General features: G+C 37.3%; 2 protein-coding genes across 7 annotated transcripts in view; one reads left to right on the top strand and one right to left on the bottom strand.

Moving 5' to 3' along the window:
• Positions 1–736: 736 nt before the first annotated feature.
• LOC144696626 (V-type proton ATPase subunit E 1-like) lies at positions 737–14,543 on the bottom strand. The gene is made up of 9 exons (XM_078568157.1): positions 14,265–14,543; positions 10,842–10,907; positions 8,627–8,736; positions 8,233–8,299; positions 6,504–6,593; positions 5,725–5,793; positions 3,166–3,260; positions 1,909–1,996; positions 737–1,308 (listed from the first exon to the last, which is right to left on the bottom strand). The coding sequence occupies exons 1-9, from the start codon at positions 14,295–14,297 to the stop codon at positions 1,246–1,248; spliced, it is 681 nt and encodes a 226-aa protein (XP_078424283.1). The 5' UTR covers positions 14,298–14,543; the 3' UTR covers positions 737–1,245.
• A 230-nt stretch (positions 14,544–14,773) lies between these two features.
• The window catches only part of bcl2l13 (BCL2 like 13), a 46,296-nt gene continuing 42,122 nt past the window's right edge, over positions 14,774–18,947 (top strand). Inside the window, exons 1-3 of one of the 6 annotated variants that reach the window (XM_078568154.1) lie at positions 14,774–14,884; positions 16,145–16,285; positions 17,021–17,125. In XM_078568154.1, the coding sequence (XP_078424280.1) occupies positions 16,180–16,285; positions 17,021–17,125 (211 nt within the window). In that variant the 5' untranslated portion in view covers positions 14,774–14,884; positions 16,145–16,179. Of the gene's footprint in view, positions 14,885–15,104; positions 15,245–15,657; positions 15,772–15,828; positions 16,000–16,144; positions 16,286–17,020; positions 17,126–18,947 lie in introns of those variants that run through there. The other 5 variants (XM_078568150.1, XM_078568153.1, XM_078568151.1 and 2 more) reach the window with 5 other exon arrangements.

Here is an 18,947-nt window from a genome sequence, read left to right as displayed (position 1 = left end):
AAATAATTACTCTGCTGTTTTCCACAATAGTCCAAACAATTGCAAATTTATTCTTTACTGTACCCCCACCACACTAATCAGCAATTGACCAGCTCTAGGGCTAGTTATCACGCAATAAAGTTGAAAAAGTCAGTACAGAAATGGTTGTTGGTTTACTCTGTCATCTATACTGCACTACTGCTTCATGTGACTATCTATAGCCTTGTAACTGCAGAACTATTCCCATCCACTGACATTCTGATCAGAGTGGATTAAGATTTCTTCAGTCCATCCTTTAAAATCCCACAAGTCAGAACAATTTAGGTCCTACTTTGAAGAAATGCAAATGTTGAAAATGGCCAGTTAAATTTCAAAACTAAAATCTTTTTCATATACAGTAAAATACCAACAATCCATCTTTTAACAAGCACAGTAAAACAAATGAACAGCAGTTTTATAAAGAAATAGGAACAGTTTACAAACTCAAGCAGAATACAGCACAAATGAAATATTCAGGGAAGCAGTATTGTTTAAAGTATGCAAATGGGAAAGGAGAAAGCATATGGCAGTGTCAACTTTAAAAGCATCTTGCAGATATCATGTGGCTATTCTTTTAGGGCCTGAGATTACCATAAATCAGATAAAAAATGATAAATGGAGCATTACATTAAATACAAATGTTCAAATAATTGAAGATAATAAAACAGCAATCTTGAAATGATTGCCCAATCAAAATAAAAATACAATCAGCAACAGATTCAGGATCCAGCAAGAGATGTTTATTTCAGAACCATATATACATATACAGTACCTGAAACACAAAATGACCATTTCAAGTTAATTAAATAGTACAAGATTGACAAATCAGCAACACTGGATGCAACATATTTTCTACAGATTTCACTACTGGTCTATATTTTGGGAAATTGCCTGTCTGCTGCAATGATTGATGCCAAAGCAAAATGTAACTGAAGCTTTGTTCACATTTGAGAACAGATTAATATATACAAAGAAATACAACCGATGTTGTGACTCCAATAATCTGGGGTTACTCAATAAACCCAGTGATCTCCCAATGCCTTTTAGCAATTTCCCTTAGCCAACAGGTACAGAAACTTACCAAATGAAGCAGTTTCAAACACACTTTAGATTTAACACCACAGAAGAGTAAGTACAATGGATATTTTTCTTTAAATATAGGTCTGTAACTTTTACATCTTTTCACTATATTCTGTGTGCCTGGATAGTAGGTCTAAAGCACAGCATTTAGTCCAAGAACTTCCGGTTTTGATTGGCACCAAACAAAGCCACTCGGATTTCTGGCATCATCTGAAAGATGATGAAAGATGAAACATTAGTGTTAGTATTTCTGTGGTAATGAGCTACTTTACAATCAGCACAGACACATTCTAATGTGATCTTCACATTAAGTGGCTCAGTAGCAATCCACACTCAAACCTGGAATTCAGCAGGTTTACATTCCCCACCCCCTCTGAAAGGCAGCCATGTTCCAACCCAAGTGCTAAGAAATATCTCATTAGGACTTCAGAAGCCGACACAAATGTGAGAGAGTGAGCAAGCAAAAGTATTACTTGTCAGCAATCAGAATAGGAACTCTAGTTACTTTTACTTTCCAGAACAGGGACTCTGAGGCTCTGTAGTGCTTTCACTGCAACTTAATAGAGATCTGACTGGGAACAAACTAGCTGGGAGCGTACTAGTTTGTGTTTGTGTGGCTCAACACATTACTCAGTACATTAGAAACACTGAACCAGAGAAGCACTCAAAAGGACATACTGTATTGTAAATGCTACACAAAAAGAAAGGGACGAACAGGATCAGCAACTTGTTTCAAGTAAATGTTTGTCATTATATTATGAGCCTAAAAATCATTTCGTTTTCATAGAGCTTCATGAACAATTTCCTTACCTGCTGTGCAATGAGGTCCAATCTACTCTCCAAAGTATTAGAAACCTTTATTTTTCCAGTAGAATTATACATCTCAACACCTCCAGCACTGTTTGAAGAGAAAAGAAACAACAACATTCTTGACTCCTTTTCCTGGTGACCAACTTTTCTAAAACAAAAGTCCCTACAGCCTATATCAGCTAATTAATGAGCAAAAGCAGAAGGTACGCCTAGAATAATTTGCATGTGACAGACCAGTCAGCCTAACATCTGTTGTCAGGAAATTACTACACAGTCTATAATTAAGGATAATAAATACACTAACAGGAAGGCTTATGGTATTTTTTTTGTAAACAGCATGGTCAGTATTTTGCACAGGACTGTATTCTAATCCAGATTACACTCACAGCTGTCAGTAGGTCACAAACTTTCTCTAGAGGTAGGAACAGGCGGACCAGTTTGAATTTCCATATACTGCAATGGAATACTCTGTTGCTGAGCAGCATTACATCTGGAAGCCCAAATCCTGTTTGAAAGTAAGAATACAACTTGCTTCTTGCCAATCTAGGGTTAGGAATCCAGCAAGTTATAATGGGAGATACTGAGCTGCTGAAACTTTCACTCGATATATTCCTGGGATGAATAGGTTATTTTATGAGGAAAGGTTAGATAGGTCGGACCTGTATCCATTAGAGTTTGGAAGAATGACAAGTGACCTTATTGAAACATACAAGGTTCTGAGGGGTTTTGACAGGGTGGATACTAAGCAGATGATTCCCCTTGTGGAAGAGACTAGAACTAGGAGACACAGTTGAAAAATATGGCACCTCCCATTTAAGATGGAGATGAGGAGAAATGTTTTCTGAGGGTCATTGGTCTGTGGAATTCTCTTCCCCCATAAGCATTGGAGGCTGGGTCACTGAATATTTTTAAAAGCTGGATTAGACAGATTCTTGCTCGACAAGGGAGTCAAAGATTATAGGGGAAAGGGGAGTTGAGGACACAATCAGATCAGCCATGATCTTATCAAGTGGCAGAGCAGGCTCGAGGGGCCGAATGGCCTACTCCTGCTTGTAATTTGTATGTCTATGAATTTAACAAAGTTTGGAACATTCATGTGTACGTTAGATTACAGTGGATATTATTGAATCAAAACAAGGTTTGACTAATTCCCATTTTTGCTAACACATTTTTCTGCTAAAAATACTACCAAAAATGGATGGAAATGAACTGAATCCAAGTCTCTTCAATAAAGAGAAAAGCTTCTTAGATACTTACATGTCTTCAGGTAGAAAGTTTTCCTGGTCAATGTGAACATCAATATCCTTATTCACACTGTTCTTGTAAATGGGAACATTCTTGTTGATGGAGGTCTGTTTGGAAATCAAAGAAGTGAAAATACACACAGATTTGTGGCACTGTTCATATTCAGAGAAAATGTTGTTCTAAAGTAACAGAGGTAGCACTGCATACAGCTCCTTCACAGCAAGGTGGCACAATTACACCACAACAAGTATATATAGACTGTTTCATTTCAAAATGTTGAACATTGGAATTTATAATGGCCTGGATTTTGCCACCAGCAGAAAAGCACGGACCTTACCACTGACCTCGAAGGAAGCAGCCCATAAACAGCTAGCAATTTTTGGTGTGGGTTTATCTTATCCCGACAGCAGTTTAAAATCTGGCACCAAGTCAATTGGATGTCTTAGTGTGCAACCCCAGTGAAATCAGCAAGCAGGTAAGGAAACACAGTAAACCAGCAAGTTAAAACTATTGAATTCCTTCACTTTTAATTTAAATTTCAAATAGTAAAATAAATGATTATGATTGCTTATTTTGGCTTCTATCTTGATCCAATCATTAAAAAAATTGTTTTATGGGGAATTTATTAGAGAAATTTGATATTTCACAGAATTAAAAAGCATCTTTACAGTGCCATTGAATGAGTTTAGAATAAATTATGAAGTTAGCTGTTAAAAACCCTGTTGCACCTCATTCAAAGGTGTAATTTTTAAGTGTGTTTACTTAGAGTCTAACAGCGTCAGAATTTTCATCAAATTACACTCGAGATTAGTGTGGGAACCTCTATGACATCCCTTTGGAGGGGTTTAGGCTCACCTATAGCAATTACTGGATTTCTATGTTATTATGCAGATTCCCAAAGTTGCTGTCAGTTTCAGTAGAGTAGAGTAATAACTCTATATAGCTACCAACATCACCACAGCAAAATTCAGACCATTGGAAAAAGCCATCCCAAAGTGCAGAGGGGATAATTTAATGCTTTAGAGATAAATATTGATACCATTATCCTGTTTGACCCACTATTTTATGTTGTGCACTCATACTTTTCTTTAAAAACAAAATTACAGACAGTCATTTTCCAAGGACAGAAAACACCCCAGACGCAATATCTGAGTGCTTTTAATTGACTTTCCAACAGGAAAATCCAAATGTCCAAAGACCTGTAGTTTTAAAGGTACACATGCCTGCATTTTAGCATTGCAACACAAGCTTTAGCTTCTATAAATGTTCCACTGGTAATAAAACAATTCCTTATTTATCACGAATAGCTCCATTGGAGACTAAATATACTGAAAATTTCCTGCAAACACAGTCTAATTGTTAAGTAAACATAATTTCTGGCCAGAATTTAACTTTTTGGGAAGTGGGAGAGGGAAGAGGAGGAGGAAGAGGAAGAAATGAAAGACGAGACATCGGCAATTTGCAGATTAGAAATTCCTTGTGAATTTCAGAGACCAGATGAGAAGCACTCAGCTAGACACCAGACATTCCTAAAAAACACTGATCACCCATCACATTGCCCAGTGAATCAGAAGTTAGTGTCTCAACAGAAAAAGTATACTAAACTGTGTAAATGAGGAGGGGTGCACATCTCCACTGAAGATTTTGAAATTAGATCTCTCCAGAGATAGCAAAGTAATTACAGCTGTGGAGTGGGAGCAGATCGAAAAAAGAAATCCTGGCCATGATAAATCTTGTTGACAAACATTCTAAAAGTTGTAGGCAAACACGTAAGCTGAAAGTAGTGGGAATAGGCCTGTGGAGCTACAACAGGAAATATCATATTTAGGAAAATATAGAGGGAATGCGAAAACTTGTAATAAAACCAAAAAAAAATGCTGGAAACATTCAGGTCAACTGATCATGAAAGGTCATCTCGACCCGAAACATTGACTCTACTTCTCCTTCCACAGAAGCTGCCTGATGTGCTAAATATTTCCTGCATTTTGTTTTTATTTCAAATTTCCAGCATCCACAGTATTTTGCTTTTGTATACAGGAAAACTAGTGGGGATAAAGATAGAACAGTGTGTTGCTAACACATTCAAATAATATTTTATTCCATCTGTTGAAAAAGATTTGAAATTTGATCTAACACACCACACATGTCTCTTGCTGTAAACATCACAAAAGGGCTACTAAGACATATGGCCACTGTGACAGGACATTCGGCCACTGTGACAGGACATTCGTTTTAAGGTACCACACTAACCCACCCCCACTTTCATAGACTGACAGGTCCATGTACTGTGCTCTCCAGCACTATCATTTTTCAGCCAACTGAGGCAAAATGGACAGTTTGGTAACATTTATTTTTCTTAGTCTGACTCTACTCATAACATGCCAACAGGTGCACGCACACATGCACTGACACACCCATCTCCACTTCATACAATGGCCATGAAGGATTCTAGGTGAGATATTAGGAAGATAACTTGTGTGGAGCCATTAGAATTTCAATCACAGATGAAGTAAGTGTCAACATAAAGTCACTTTGGAATGCTAGTCTGGAACTAAACATCCATTAATTTACCCTAACTACTGTAGTGTCTTGTTTGCGGCATCGAATAATCACTGTAGGTTCCAGCAGCTGATAAAAGCCCTAAAGGTTAAAAAAAATACAACAATTACTATCAATTTATAGGACCACACATTTTACAATGCAACAGAAAATAGGAATTTGACAAAACCTAGAATACATCTAAGACAGTTTTAACTCTCAAATTAGGGAATAGATAATTTACAAGAAACCATGTAAACAGCAGGTTTTACAGTATTTTTTTAAAAATTCATTCACAGGATGTGGGCTTTGCTGGCTGGGCCAGCCTTTATTGCCCATCCCTAGTTGCCCTTGAGAAAGTGGTGGTGAGCTGCCTTCTTGAACCGCTGCAGCCCATGTGGCATAGGTACACCCACAGTGCTGTTAGGAAGGGAGTTCCAGGATTTTGACCCAGCAACAGTGAAGGAACGGCGATATATTTCAAAAGCTATTCTGAAGGTAATTTGCCAGCATTTATAAAACATAGTACCATACATGGTACAAATTTATCTTTCTAATAACCTCTAGCCTGAGAAAACATGGCTCCTACAATCTGTCACACCAAGCAAAGAATGAACCTTTCTCTCCCTCTCTTTCTCAAGGCCCTGCCCCTTACAAGAGCAACCAGAAAACTCATTTCAACCTGGAATCTAGTATTATTACTATTATTAGTATTATTACTAATGATATCTACATGGGAGTGGGACTGTACTTGCGCAGTGAAGATAAAAAAACTATAGTTCAGCACATTTATAGTATTATCCCATCCTTACCTGCAGTATCAGTCCATCCAGCAGTGTTTGATATCTTGAAGGATCTTTTGTCACTCTACCCAGTCTCTGTCCGGCTTCATTCAACAGATCCTGGAAACCAAATAAAAGCACCCAATAAGAAGGTTCCACATGTCAACCTGGAAAACTAGCAATAGCTGACAATCCATAAATGGCACCAAAGGTCTATGACATTTCACAACATAGGACCAAAGACGTATCTGGGGACATGGTCAACCCACTACATCAACCCCAAAAAGATTTTTTTTTAAATTACAAAATATTGGATGTGGGCATTGTATTTTTGTTTTCTCAGAAGGAAAAAAATTATATGCACTTTTATCGAAAACTGCTTAGTTACAATTTGAAAATGAATGATTCTTCAGAATTGAAAACTTTTCTTCCATTAGCTGCAGCTGCCTGCGAGGAGAGAATATTTTTAATTAGTTTTCCTTTTCTTAAAAAAAGTTTCTTAATGAAAAAGAAGGGATATGAATCCTGTCCTGTTGAACACTGCATTATTTTGGTCATAAAAACTTAGGAGTAGCAACAAGTCATACAGCCTTTCAAGCTTCTCCCCAATTCAATAAGGTCATAGCTGATGGTCTACCTCAACTTCATCTTCCAACACTATCCCTATCCCTCTTAGTATCTAAAAAATCTGTCAATCTCAGTCTTGAATCCATTCGATGACTGAGCATCCACAGCTCCCTTGGGTAGAGAACCCCAAATTGTCACAGTCCTTCAACTGAAGAAATTTCTCCTCATTTAAGTATATTATCAAAAAGACTACTATTTAGACTTGAGCCAGAGATTTTTTTTGTAGAATAGTTGTTCACTAGAATAGTTCTTGAGAGATCACCGTGAACAGGAGCCCAATTCAAACATTGGTTAGTGACTGGCATAATCTGAGGATCCGAACAGCAATTGTAACAATAAATCTGCTGCCCCAAATCAGCACAAACAAAGAACTGAAGCTGGGATTTTTCAGTCTGGATGGATTGGTGTCAACAATGCCAAAAGGAAGACATATTACTGTTATTGATTTTGTTCCCATGTATGTATCATGCCTGGTTGAGGAAAGCAAGGTGACCAGCATCCACAAATTTTCCACTGTGAGTCTGTAATCTGGATCCAGGTAGTTCACAAACAAAGCTATACAATTTTCCTTTCTTCTCAATGTAAAGGATACTCTTCTAGTGATACACCAAGATTAAATTCATCGCACAAAGGTAACTGCAGGTGAATCTATAAACTACCACTCCATAAAAGTATTTAGAAATTCAATTATGCTATAATATCCTTGACTTGCATTGCTCCTTGCAATAGTCCTGCAATATATAGTATGTTACCATAACAAATGTTATTTTTAAACATAGAAACCTATCAGTCTCAATATCTGATAAGAAAAAGTCAGTAAGCTCACTGCTACAACTTCAATTCCCAAAGGGTTGACCAACATTAGCTCTACAGTATTGTAATAATGTTCTTCATTATATATATGCATCAGTTGATAACGACATGGCTTCATTAGAACCACAGAGTCATACTGATGCTATGTGATTAACAGGCAATTGAAAAGGGCATTGCTGAAATGAACTAACTAATCAGTGGCTTGGTGTACGTGATCTTCACACTTTACTAGCAGGAAAAATACTAACAACATGCTTTTCCTGAACTTAAGGCTCTATTAAATTGTATTTTAGTTAATTTAATATATTTGCAATCTCACCGAAATCAGATCATCTCTGGCTTTGAGGACCTTCAACCTAGCCTGGTTCAGCAAATTGGACATTTGACTAAAAGTAGAAGGTTACAAAAAAATTAGTCAGCAAGTCAATTCAACCTCGAGAGATTTCAATACACCCATGTTCAGAATCTAAATAAATTGCATGTAGTAGAATATTCAGTACTGGAGACAAAATTTTCTTCAGAAATTAGATGAAGATGATTACATCTTTTATTTTAATTTTCATGTTCTCTAAATAAAATTACATGACAGTTTCTATTTCTTATCTAAATGCGTAAATCTTAATATTGTAAATTAAGAAATATTTCAACAGGACAATTTGAGAACTACTGAAATATTGACTTTGACTTTTTTTTTAAAAAAACATAGTACTTGCATTTTCTTCTGCTGTTCAATTTGCTTTTCCTTCTTTTCATAATACTCCATGATCTTTAATCTTTGGGTCTGTACAAGACGGCCCTTTTCAATGTTAAACTCTTCTTCTGCCTGAAAACCAAGGCATTGATTTTTAACATGACTCCAGTATCAAAGAAAACAAAATAAGTAGGATAGATAGATAACACTATGACTTTACAAACTTAAACTTGCACAGGCAGAGTGAACTCTGTGCACATTACATAAACTATTCTAACACCAGATTGTACGTTAAAATAGTTAGTCTTTGCATACAGTAAAGCTCTCCTTGGTATCTGTTGGCCTAGGAACAACTGCAGAGACCTCTTCACAGGTCTGACAATGGCACTCAACTATCTGCTAGTTTGAACGATTTCCACCTTACTCTGTAGAAAAGCAACCCGACAAAATTAGACTGGCAGCAAATTCAAGGGAAGAAATCTAAAGCTGGATTCCAACACTTCTGACAGCTTAGTTGGTAAACGCACGTGATGTAGTATAGAACCACAGAGAATTGTCTACAGATCTGTGCCAAATTGTCAATGCTGTTTCCGCTGAGATTAGCCATTCTAAAGCATTCCAAGCAAGTGAGGCTCCCATCTTCTGAGCGCATTCCAGTAGCCTTGTGAAACTGCTCATCTGAGACACAGCATAGGGTCCGATTGTGATCATCCCCTCAATCCCACAGGGTATTAACATTCATGTCTAGACCCTCAAAGATAAGCCAGTCAGGCAACATATCAGAAGCCTATTTACTTTTGTTTCTCCAATTTAGGAATTGCCTTAAACTAAACACAGGTACATGCGATACAGGTACATGCGATACTGCTCTTCTCGCAGGAAACAAACCACCTTTTTTTGACATGGGTGTTTTTAGTATTGAGCACAGATTTATGTCCAATCACATTTAGAACAGGCACAATGCAAGCTAACAATAAAATTATGCTACAGGCAGTACATTTTGAATAGTGTATTTTAATATTTTATTTTCCTGCTTTCATATATCGCTAATATATTATGACGTTAACAAACTATATACATCATTTTCCAGATGTTAGCACCACTGGCAATGCCAGCATTTACTGCTCCTCTGTAGGTTACTCTGAGATGGTGATGGGGGACCTTCTTCTTGAACCGAAGTGGTTTGTTGGACCATTTCAGAGGGTCATTGAGATTCAACCACGATGGTGATTTTCTTTTTTTTTTTAAATGAATGGATCACAATTTCTCAAACCGCTGTGGGAGGATTTGAATTCATGTTTGCTGGATTATTAGTCCAGCCTCTAGTTTACTAGTTCAGATACATAATCACTACACTATTGCATTGTGAAAGTTATTGCTATATAATGATCAGTTGCTTGGTAATGCATTACAAAGAAGCAACAGAACACTGATATTTCACAATCTTCCATTTTGCGTAAATCTGGATGTACATTCCCTAGTTACTATTTGGATAATCTTCTAAATTCTGTTGTATGAAGCTTTTTTGGTATCAGTTCTCATTCTTTAGTACAATATTCAAGCTTTGAACACAGAATGAGGAACGGCTGAAAACCAACATGGAGCCATTAGGCAAGGCAGTATCGGCCACATTTATGTATTGCAATAAATTCTGAGAATGCTCGGAATTAACTAAGAAATAAACATACTAACTTTACTAAATTTGTCATATAAGATCTCTAACCAGTAAAAGCAGTGACTGACTTGAACCTTACTTTTTCTCAGAATTAATAGCACAGTAACACATGTTTTTTCTAAACAATACCTTATATTTTATCCAAAAAATATTTTGAGTGCAGGAAAGACAAAAGTGTAGTGAATTGTAAGTACTTTTTGATAGTGTATTCATCTTTAAAAGTGGGAAAGAGACATGCAGCAAAATTAGCAACTTGTTCTACAGCACTTTGTTAACAATTACATTTATAACATAAAAAGTATACATTAGTCTATTATTAGATAAGAAAAATGAAATGGAGGAAAAACATGTTTAATGTGACAATTCTAAAAGCAAACTATTTCTTCAATCCCTATATGGAATTTGTCAAATCTAATTTGCATCAATAATGCCTTACTAAATTATACATAATGCTGAATTATAAATGTGAGGTTGATGTTGTATGCAAAGATTAGGTTGAAATAATTCAGATTGCCACAAGCTAAAAAAGTAAAAAGAATGACGAAATAAAACAAAACCTCACCTTTGCATCTATTTCTTCTGCTTTTTCATTGGCCTCCTGCTCAATGAAGGCCATCATATGCTTGATCTGTAGAAAAAAAACAAAGAAAACAATTGCACAAATCTCACCTCTACAATCATATTATTATCACGAGTTTTCATGCTAGCTGTTTTCCTTGGTTCAGCATCAGGTGCTATTTCTTACACACAGGTCTCACACCCCAACAAGTAGGGTCTCTTTGAACCTTTAAATAGCTCTGTATCATAACTGGTTTCAGATCAACTAATTCAGTCAAGATTAAGCCACAAGTTCTTTGGGGATTATATAGAACAAAAAGGAATTAAAAACTGCATTTATTTTAGCTGCATTTGACAGTCAGCAAGTCAATAATTTCCAAGTGGTGTTTGCCCACAAACATACAGCAGCCAGTACAGTGTGGTTGAAAGGCATCTCAATCACCAGCCAAGGTGTCGAACTACCAAATTAAACAGCACAGCACCTAAGAAAATGCTTTTTAGGAATAGTAACATAACATATTATGCCAAATTTAAACATATGACTACTGTGACCAGCAAAAAAGTCTATCACAGCCACATTTAATTGTATAGGCCTCATCACTACAAGCATTATTCTTACTGCTTATTTCCCATTGTAATGTATAATGTCTACCATAGTGGGTCAATATGTTATCCTGAGAAGCTGGACCATGCAGAACAGGGCAAGATAAAGCTAAGCCTGCTGGATGTATACAGTGCGACACTGGACAAGAAAAGGGACCGACCTGGTAGTGATGTCACCCATGACCAGATAGATTATTACATTTCTCATTACAGCTCCCACATACAGGCACACAAAAATGATCACTGGGTGATGTACTGGAAGACAAATGGCACTCATGGAACCAAATTACAGCAAGGAGACAATATTTGTGATCAGGAAAGAAATTAGCAAGAGAAAAAAATGGTGACTATTTGATGAATCTAAACATAGATTCAACTGACAAAAGTTAGGCTGCACATAGAACATCTCTGGGATAAATATCCTTTTCCTATCAATTACATTAAGGTCAATCTGTGCCTAAACACTATTTGCCTACCTTTGTTCCGTATTTCTTAATAGCTGCAATAACCCCATTATTATCCTTTTGATGCTGCACAGCTGCTGTAGCTATGCTAATGTTATGCGGATTCTTTATAATGTTAGTTGAAGTGTATTCAGACTTTGTTGCATTACTGTATTACAAAACATACATTTACGTATTCAAATGTACAATATCGACTACCAAACATAAGTGTTAAATGAAAAGTTGTAGTTAATTGCTGTTAACAGATTTGAAACATTTCAGAATTGTTTGTTTTTGTTTATTACACAGAGCTTTTGGGACAGAATACATTTATAAATAAATAAGCCAACTCATCTGTTTCATGTTGCTTGTCAAGACAGTTAATAAGGAGAAACTCTTCCTGTGGCAAAAGGATCAGTATTCAGAAGAGACAGGTTTAAGGTGAATGGCATTTTATTTTTGTTTATAAATACAAATTGTGATTGGGATGCACTGAAAGGATGATGGAAGTAAATTCAATATTTACATTCAAAAGAGAATCGGACAAATACTAGAAGGGAAGGAAATATATACAGGGCTATGGGGAAAAAAGCAAGAGTGGAGATAATGGATAGCTCTACCAAAGAGCCAGTATATGGAAAATGGGCTGAATGGCCTCCTGTATTCTATGATTTTGAACCAACACAGTACTTTATAGTCTCAACTGCAAATGGTTTATCCATGTCTTTATTGCATACTCTCCTTTGGAAAAAAAAACGCGAAACTCGACACAACTGAATCTATTTCAATTGCTAAATTGTGGGATGGACTCAAAAGCTTTTCTGATAAGACAAAAGGGCTCAAGATCCGCCCTAATTTTGTATTGCTACTCTGAATTTTATATGGAGATTAATCTCCTATTACATGCATTTTCATCCTCGCTTCAGGGAAACAGAGACTCATCTTAGAAATATCATGTAACACAAGGAGCCTAGCACGATTAACTTTGCCTCCCACACTAGAACAGACAAGACCACAACTCCTTCCAACCAGGTGCACTAGCTCAAACTAGATTCCAACAGGAAAGTACAGTTCTGCTTACTGAAAACTAGTATCTGGCTAAAGTCAAAACAGAGCAAGGAAGACAAGTTACATTCAAAAAATGTGAAAATATATAAAACATAAAAATGTTCATAGAAACATATGCCTGGTTCAAAATAATTTAGATTTTCCCATTGTAAAAGTTTGAAAATTAACCAAATAGAATGAAAATGAACAATGGCATTCAGCAAGGTTAAACATTAGCTCAAATTAGAAAATACCAGCCTTTTTAACTGTTTAATGTAAACACATTTAGGTTTTTGCTCAACAATATCATACTTAAATCAGCCATTTATTTGCACTAATATAATTTTGAGAGAGACTATAAGTGGCCGTGAAATAAACTTTAGACAAAACCTTTTAAACTGTATTGATAAAGATAGAAGGCTGATGACCGAATGATGTTTATGGAGAAGAGAGCAGGGATTTATTTTTAAAAGTAAAAATAGGAAATGCTGTGAATTTAACAGCATCCAAAGAATAGTTTAACATTTTTACCTAACTTACTGTTACTGGCTCTCCACAAAACGTTAACCTGCCTTTTTGGATGCATTTTTTAAAAAAAAGAATAATAGTGCCAGCACGTAAGATTTTTTAAAATGTCCATCCATTGTAATATTGCAGCTAGGACAAGAGGGAACTGCCATTGTTATCAGGTTAACATCCCCACTCCAACCCGCCTCCCATTACAGGTTTAAAATTCACGTCTGGATGGTGCCCACTCAAATCGGAAATTTATTGCATGCAGATTGCATGCAACATTACATCGACACAAGTCAAGGTTATAATAGCATCTGCGATTGATCTAAAATGTATTGGCCGCACATCGATGACCAAGTTTTTTTTTCCATTTAACCTATCTGCTTACAAAATTCCTGAAATTGCATAATACTTTGCAGGCTGAAAGTGGAAGTCCATGTCCATAAACACACACAAAAAAAAGGCCAATTCAAATTTTAAAATCATACAAACCCCACCAATGTCAGCACGTTACTGTTCTGTAACCCCCCCCCACCTCCCGTCAACTTCACCAGGTGAAACCCGATCATTTTTGGAGACAGAATACAAGGGAAGGATAGGGTTTTGAGATGACAGCTGAATTTTCATTGAGCGCTTTCTCATTAACAGACACTGGGCATTAACCCTTCCCCTCCCCCCCCCCCCCCCCCAAACCCTGTGACGATCATGCCGAGAGAGTGTCAAATTTGAAATGCAGCTCAATAATGCTTCATTCTTTTCTTGCAGCCGGTACTCCTGTCATCAGGGACACATCCACAAGGCCAGACCAGACCCTTCCTTACCTGTTTCTGCACATCAGCGTCGCTCAGCGCCATTGTCGTCGGAGGTTTAATGTGTCTTCGCGGGAGGAAGGGAGGGAGCAGAGAGAGAGAGTCCCACAGGTATAGAGAGTGGGGAAGATCAGTGGAGGTGCCCGTGTATTTTGCGAGTTCCCAGGAGCTGTGGACTCCTAATGTTAAAACCGCTAGTTGGGCGGATGGATAAACAGACACACAGTACAAGGGCGAACACTCAGCTGACTGGTAGGCAGTGACCGTCAGCAGCAAACCCTTGTGGCTATAGGTGGTCACCTGATCCAGTTTGGAGGCGGGGCCAGGAGACGCAAAGTGCCACGCCCAGGAGCTCACTGCCACCCTCTCTTCACCCCCCCCCCCCCCGCGCGCGGCTTTAAAGTAACCCCATGTTATGCGCGGGCGCAGTGTGTTGTCAGTTAAACCGCTGATCCAATTCAAAAAAAAAGACTAAAAAAAAACTTGCGGGTGACGACATCCGTGACGCACTGCACTGCATGATGGGGATTCAGTACTGCCAGCGGATAATTTACCAGCAAAGATTTTAAGAATACGCTTTTTTTTCTCATCAAAACAAGACGGTTTAGTTGCTTGTACAAATGAGCATTCAGGTTGGAGTGCTTTTAAAAATGTTTTTAAACATGTTTTTTTTCTTTGACCCTTGACCTCGAGGCTTTCGGTTCGTTCCAACCCGCGGACGCCAAAACTGATTTTCTTCTCTTTTCTGTTTGGAGAATCAGCTATTTTTTTTAACGAAAATCTTCAGAAAGCAATATGTCGGGGGCGAAGCCTTCCGAGTCCTGGCGTTTGTTTTTTAATTTTAAATTGAAGCTGTGCCCTTTGACACTTTGCCCCCTTGTGTTGCGGGAGGGGGAGGAGTCAGGTCGTCTCTTTGCCCCCTAAAGATGGTGCGCGTCTAAATAAGGAACTTGTGCTCTAGTTGCAACTGCAGTGGCTCATCCCAAAGCACGGTAAAGTCTGTCCGGTTTACATTTAGTAAAAAAACACACTCTAAGGGAACATAAACCTTGTGTTGGAGAGAGATCGAAGTAGAAGGCGAGAGTTCGTTGAATTAACTAAATATTCAGTTTAAGCTTATTAATGGAGAAAGCATTGATGAAATGAAGAGATTGAATGGTGTCCTACTATTTGCCAAATATCTGCAATTTTTCTCGAATTTTTTGAGCTATTTTAATATAATGGACCAAGATAAAGAACGAGGGAATTAGACGTTAATTTTAATGTTTATGATGTAATGCGCATTTTTTAAGTTTGCGTGGTAATATTGGATAAATGACACAAGTTCATAATTGGTGGCGTGGTTGTGATTAAAACGCAATCGCGTCGGCTTCATAGTGCATAAGCAGACAGACATCAAGAATCACGTCGTTGGTGACTGACCTCTCCTTTCTACTGATGCCAGGCTTTAGAAGTGCACATGGACATTTGGTGGGGTCGTTGAACAAAGGACATTGAAAGGACTTTGTTCCATTCTGCGGTTTGCCTGCCTTAAAGGAATATGTTAAATGTTTGCGCGTATTTGCAAATCTTTGGTTATCATAACAATTCGGATTTTAATGTTAAATGCTTTCATCATTTGCTTTTTGGGTAGGGGTAGAACTTTCGAAGAATGTTCTAACACTTTTCACCATAGAAAAACATTCCGGAACAAAGAGTCCACTTCTCTAAAATGTCAATTTTACTTGTTGGCGTACGAAGTATATGGGTAAAGTTTAGCTAGCACTTAACTTACCAATCTACCAATTTTTAGACTGCAGGTTCTGTTTGTCTGTTTTTGGTTGTTCTTGTTGTAACAACTTTTTTTTTGTTCTCCATCTCCACCCTTGTGTTCCTGTCCCGGCGTACTACAGTTGCAACTTTTGACAACCATCAAGATAACGTGAAAATGGCTACAGCCATACCTGAAGGCTTTCATTATGAGACCAGATATGTTGTCTTGAACTACTTGGGACTGGTTTCACAAGAAAAGACTCTAGAACAAACAGGAGAAGGTAAGTTCAATAACATATTTAAGAGGGTTCCATTTTATAAAACAAATTGCTTAAAGTTTTGCGTGGACTGACTTTTATATTAAATTTATATTTTAAAATGAAATGTTGCCTTATTGATTTACAAGAACAATGCTGTATAATAGTTTAGTGCAATATCCTCTCATATACTTGGCAAATTTTACTTGATTTGTGCTTTGACTGAATATTAAAGAAGCAAATACTTTTTATAGGTTGTACTTTTTGCACTAGAAACAAAAGTTAACTGAGTTTATATTTTTACAAGTAAAAGTAGTCTTGGCCTCACTTTTATATTGCCTTGATAAATCATTAAAATAGTTTTAAAAAATTAAGCCTGATATGTTTTCTGTAGTCATGCATAACTTGTCTACTCACTTTCTGCATGGTTTGTTATGAATTCTGACAACATGTCATAGGCTATCAGTATGAAATGCACTGCTTTGGAAATGAGAAACTATTGATAGACTGAAAAGAATGTGTTTTTACAAGGTTTAACATAATTTAAATGTTGAAGTGGAATGCTGAAACAATGACATGAAAGTTGGAGGAATTGTTATCGTTTTTTTCATGAAGTTTGAAGGATGGCTGGTTTAATTTACTGGGCTAGTGGAGAGATGAGCTGTAATAGGCCAGTTTTCATTTTCTTGTCCTTCAATTCATGTTGTTACGTAACCTCACAGCATAAAATTGGTGATATGCCACTGACTGCTTTTATAGGGATGCATTCAACAGAAAGGCCTCCTTTGCAGAGCAATGTAGCTGAGAAAATTAAGATGGAAATACAAGAAGAACTGAAACTCCTGCACGATGAGATAAATAAAGGTTGGTTCAAATGTTAAATGCAATACATGCTGGTTTGTTATTGATGAGTGTCATCTCTTCAGTACATTAGATAATTGATGCATTTGACTTGAAATGTATCTTATTGCAGTTCGTATTAACTAACTTCATTAATAAGTTAAAAGAATATGAGGCTAGCAATTTATGATCCATTAACATTGTAAGGATGCCAGTGTATATTGTGAACTTGGGTATCCTGCAATACTCCTGTATTCTACAGGTGATAGAGGAAACAATACTTCTAGGTGGTTTCTAGTGGATATTATGTGAAGCCCGAGTGAAGGATTTATTTTAGCAACATGCTTATTAGTTGGCCTAGGTACATGATTATGTTTGTAAGAAAGTCTCTTTATACATGCACACTTCAGCTTCATAAAAAGTAGTTGCTAATTTTGTCTTTAGCTATTCCCACTCTTCTGAATTATTTAACACCTGATCTGTTGTGAGAAATTTGGAATTATGCATATTTGTTTGGTAGAGGCTATTTCTTTCGATAGTGTAAATTTCCGATAGGAAGCATTTATGTTCAATATCTAATTTGAACTTTAAATGTTTTTTATTGTGAAATTGCATTTTGATATCTATGAAATAACTACCTTTTTTTAAAAAAAACACAAAAATGTAATTTTTTTCTTCATGCAATGGGCTGAATTCTAGTTCCTGGATCCTGTTCCTGATTCTGGTGGAATTCTGGATCAGGAACTTGGAGGCCCTTGTGGCGGAACCCTGAAGGAGATTTTCAAGGAGGGGGCCAGTTAAGAAGAGGCTGCCTGGGACCCCTATCCAGTTAAGGACTGTGAGCTGGCTCCACAGTCAGGAGGGCTAGTGGGGACATCTAAGGCAGCCCCACTGGGAAAAGTGGGCGCTACTGCTGTAGATGGGGAACCGCGAGGGCACTTTAAAATGAAGGCGCCCTCAAGATTTATAAATGGAAAAAAATGTACTGCAGCTATGGGGAACCTCCGTGGGATGGCCTGCAGCTACAGCTGTGAGCCTCGCAGCCCACCGAATCTAAGCTGGGCTGCTTTGCAAGATGTCCCTCTGGCCCCTCAAGACTGACGCTAGGAGACTGCCACCATTTCATCTATGGGCTCCAGCCGCTGTCTCAAATCCAGACTGCATGTAAAGAATTCCCTCAATTGATATTTCAATTGGCTTCCTGCTGCTGGCAGGTGTGTAGTCGTCAACCCTAGAAGCCACCTCCCTGAAAATAGGCTTTTCGGTATTCTGCTTCTGCCTCGGCATGAAAATTCTGCCACGGGTCAGGAACTGGTAGTAGGAAAATCATTTTATCGAAAATTACTTGTGCAGAAAATGCAACTCTTTAAATTCTCATAAATGGGCTTTGCTATACACTTGATGTACCAATTTTGGTGTATCAATTTCCAACTTGGAATATTGTTGCTGTATTATTGGAAAATTTTAAAATCCAACCTGGATGAATTTGCTAATGTCAAATTTTAAATGTAATCAAAAGTATTCTACGTTTTGTTTTTTTTTTGAAATTGTTTCTTCTTTTGCTTCAGTAATGAAGAAATTGCTTTCTTCAGTCTGTGGAGTGCATACTGTATCCTGTCTTTGGAAAAGTTTTAAGCAACAAGCAGAACGGATATGCCTTTTTGTATTGGACAGATCAGAGCAGAAAGGTTTTATGAGATCAGTGGAAGGGAAATACTTGACTTTTTTAATGCTTCTGTTTTGAATTCAGTTTATGTAACCTAGAGCCACAACCAATTTGTATGAATATTTTTGTGCTGTGAAATATCAAAAGTCTATTTGAGCAAAATGTTACATTTTGCTTGTT

This window comes from Cetorhinus maximus, chromosome 22 (assembly GCF_964194155.1).
Source record: "Cetorhinus maximus chromosome 22, sCetMax3.hap1.1, whole genome shotgun sequence".
Lineage (NCBI taxonomy): Eukaryota > Metazoa > Chordata > Chondrichthyes > Lamniformes > Cetorhinidae > Cetorhinus > Cetorhinus maximus.
Note: the sequence above shows the minus strand (reverse complement) of the source record. Positions and strands in the feature narration are given on the sequence as shown.

What these genes read in the sequence shown, in the direction of transcription:
- LOC144696626 (XM_078568157.1), bottom strand. Translation starts at nt 14,297, where the DNA reads ATGGCGCTGAGCGACGCTGATGTGCAGAAACAG. An exon ending in TGGATGGACTGATACTGCAG is followed by an intron (nt 5,794 to 6,503) that starts GTAAGGATGGGA and finishes TTTAACCTTTAG; the next exon opens with GGCTTTTATCAGCTGCTGGA. An exon ending in AACTTTCTACCTGAAGACAT is followed by an intron (nt 1,997 to 3,165) that starts GTAAGTATCTAA and finishes CTCTTCAAACAG; the next exon opens with TGCTGGAGGTGTTGAGATGT.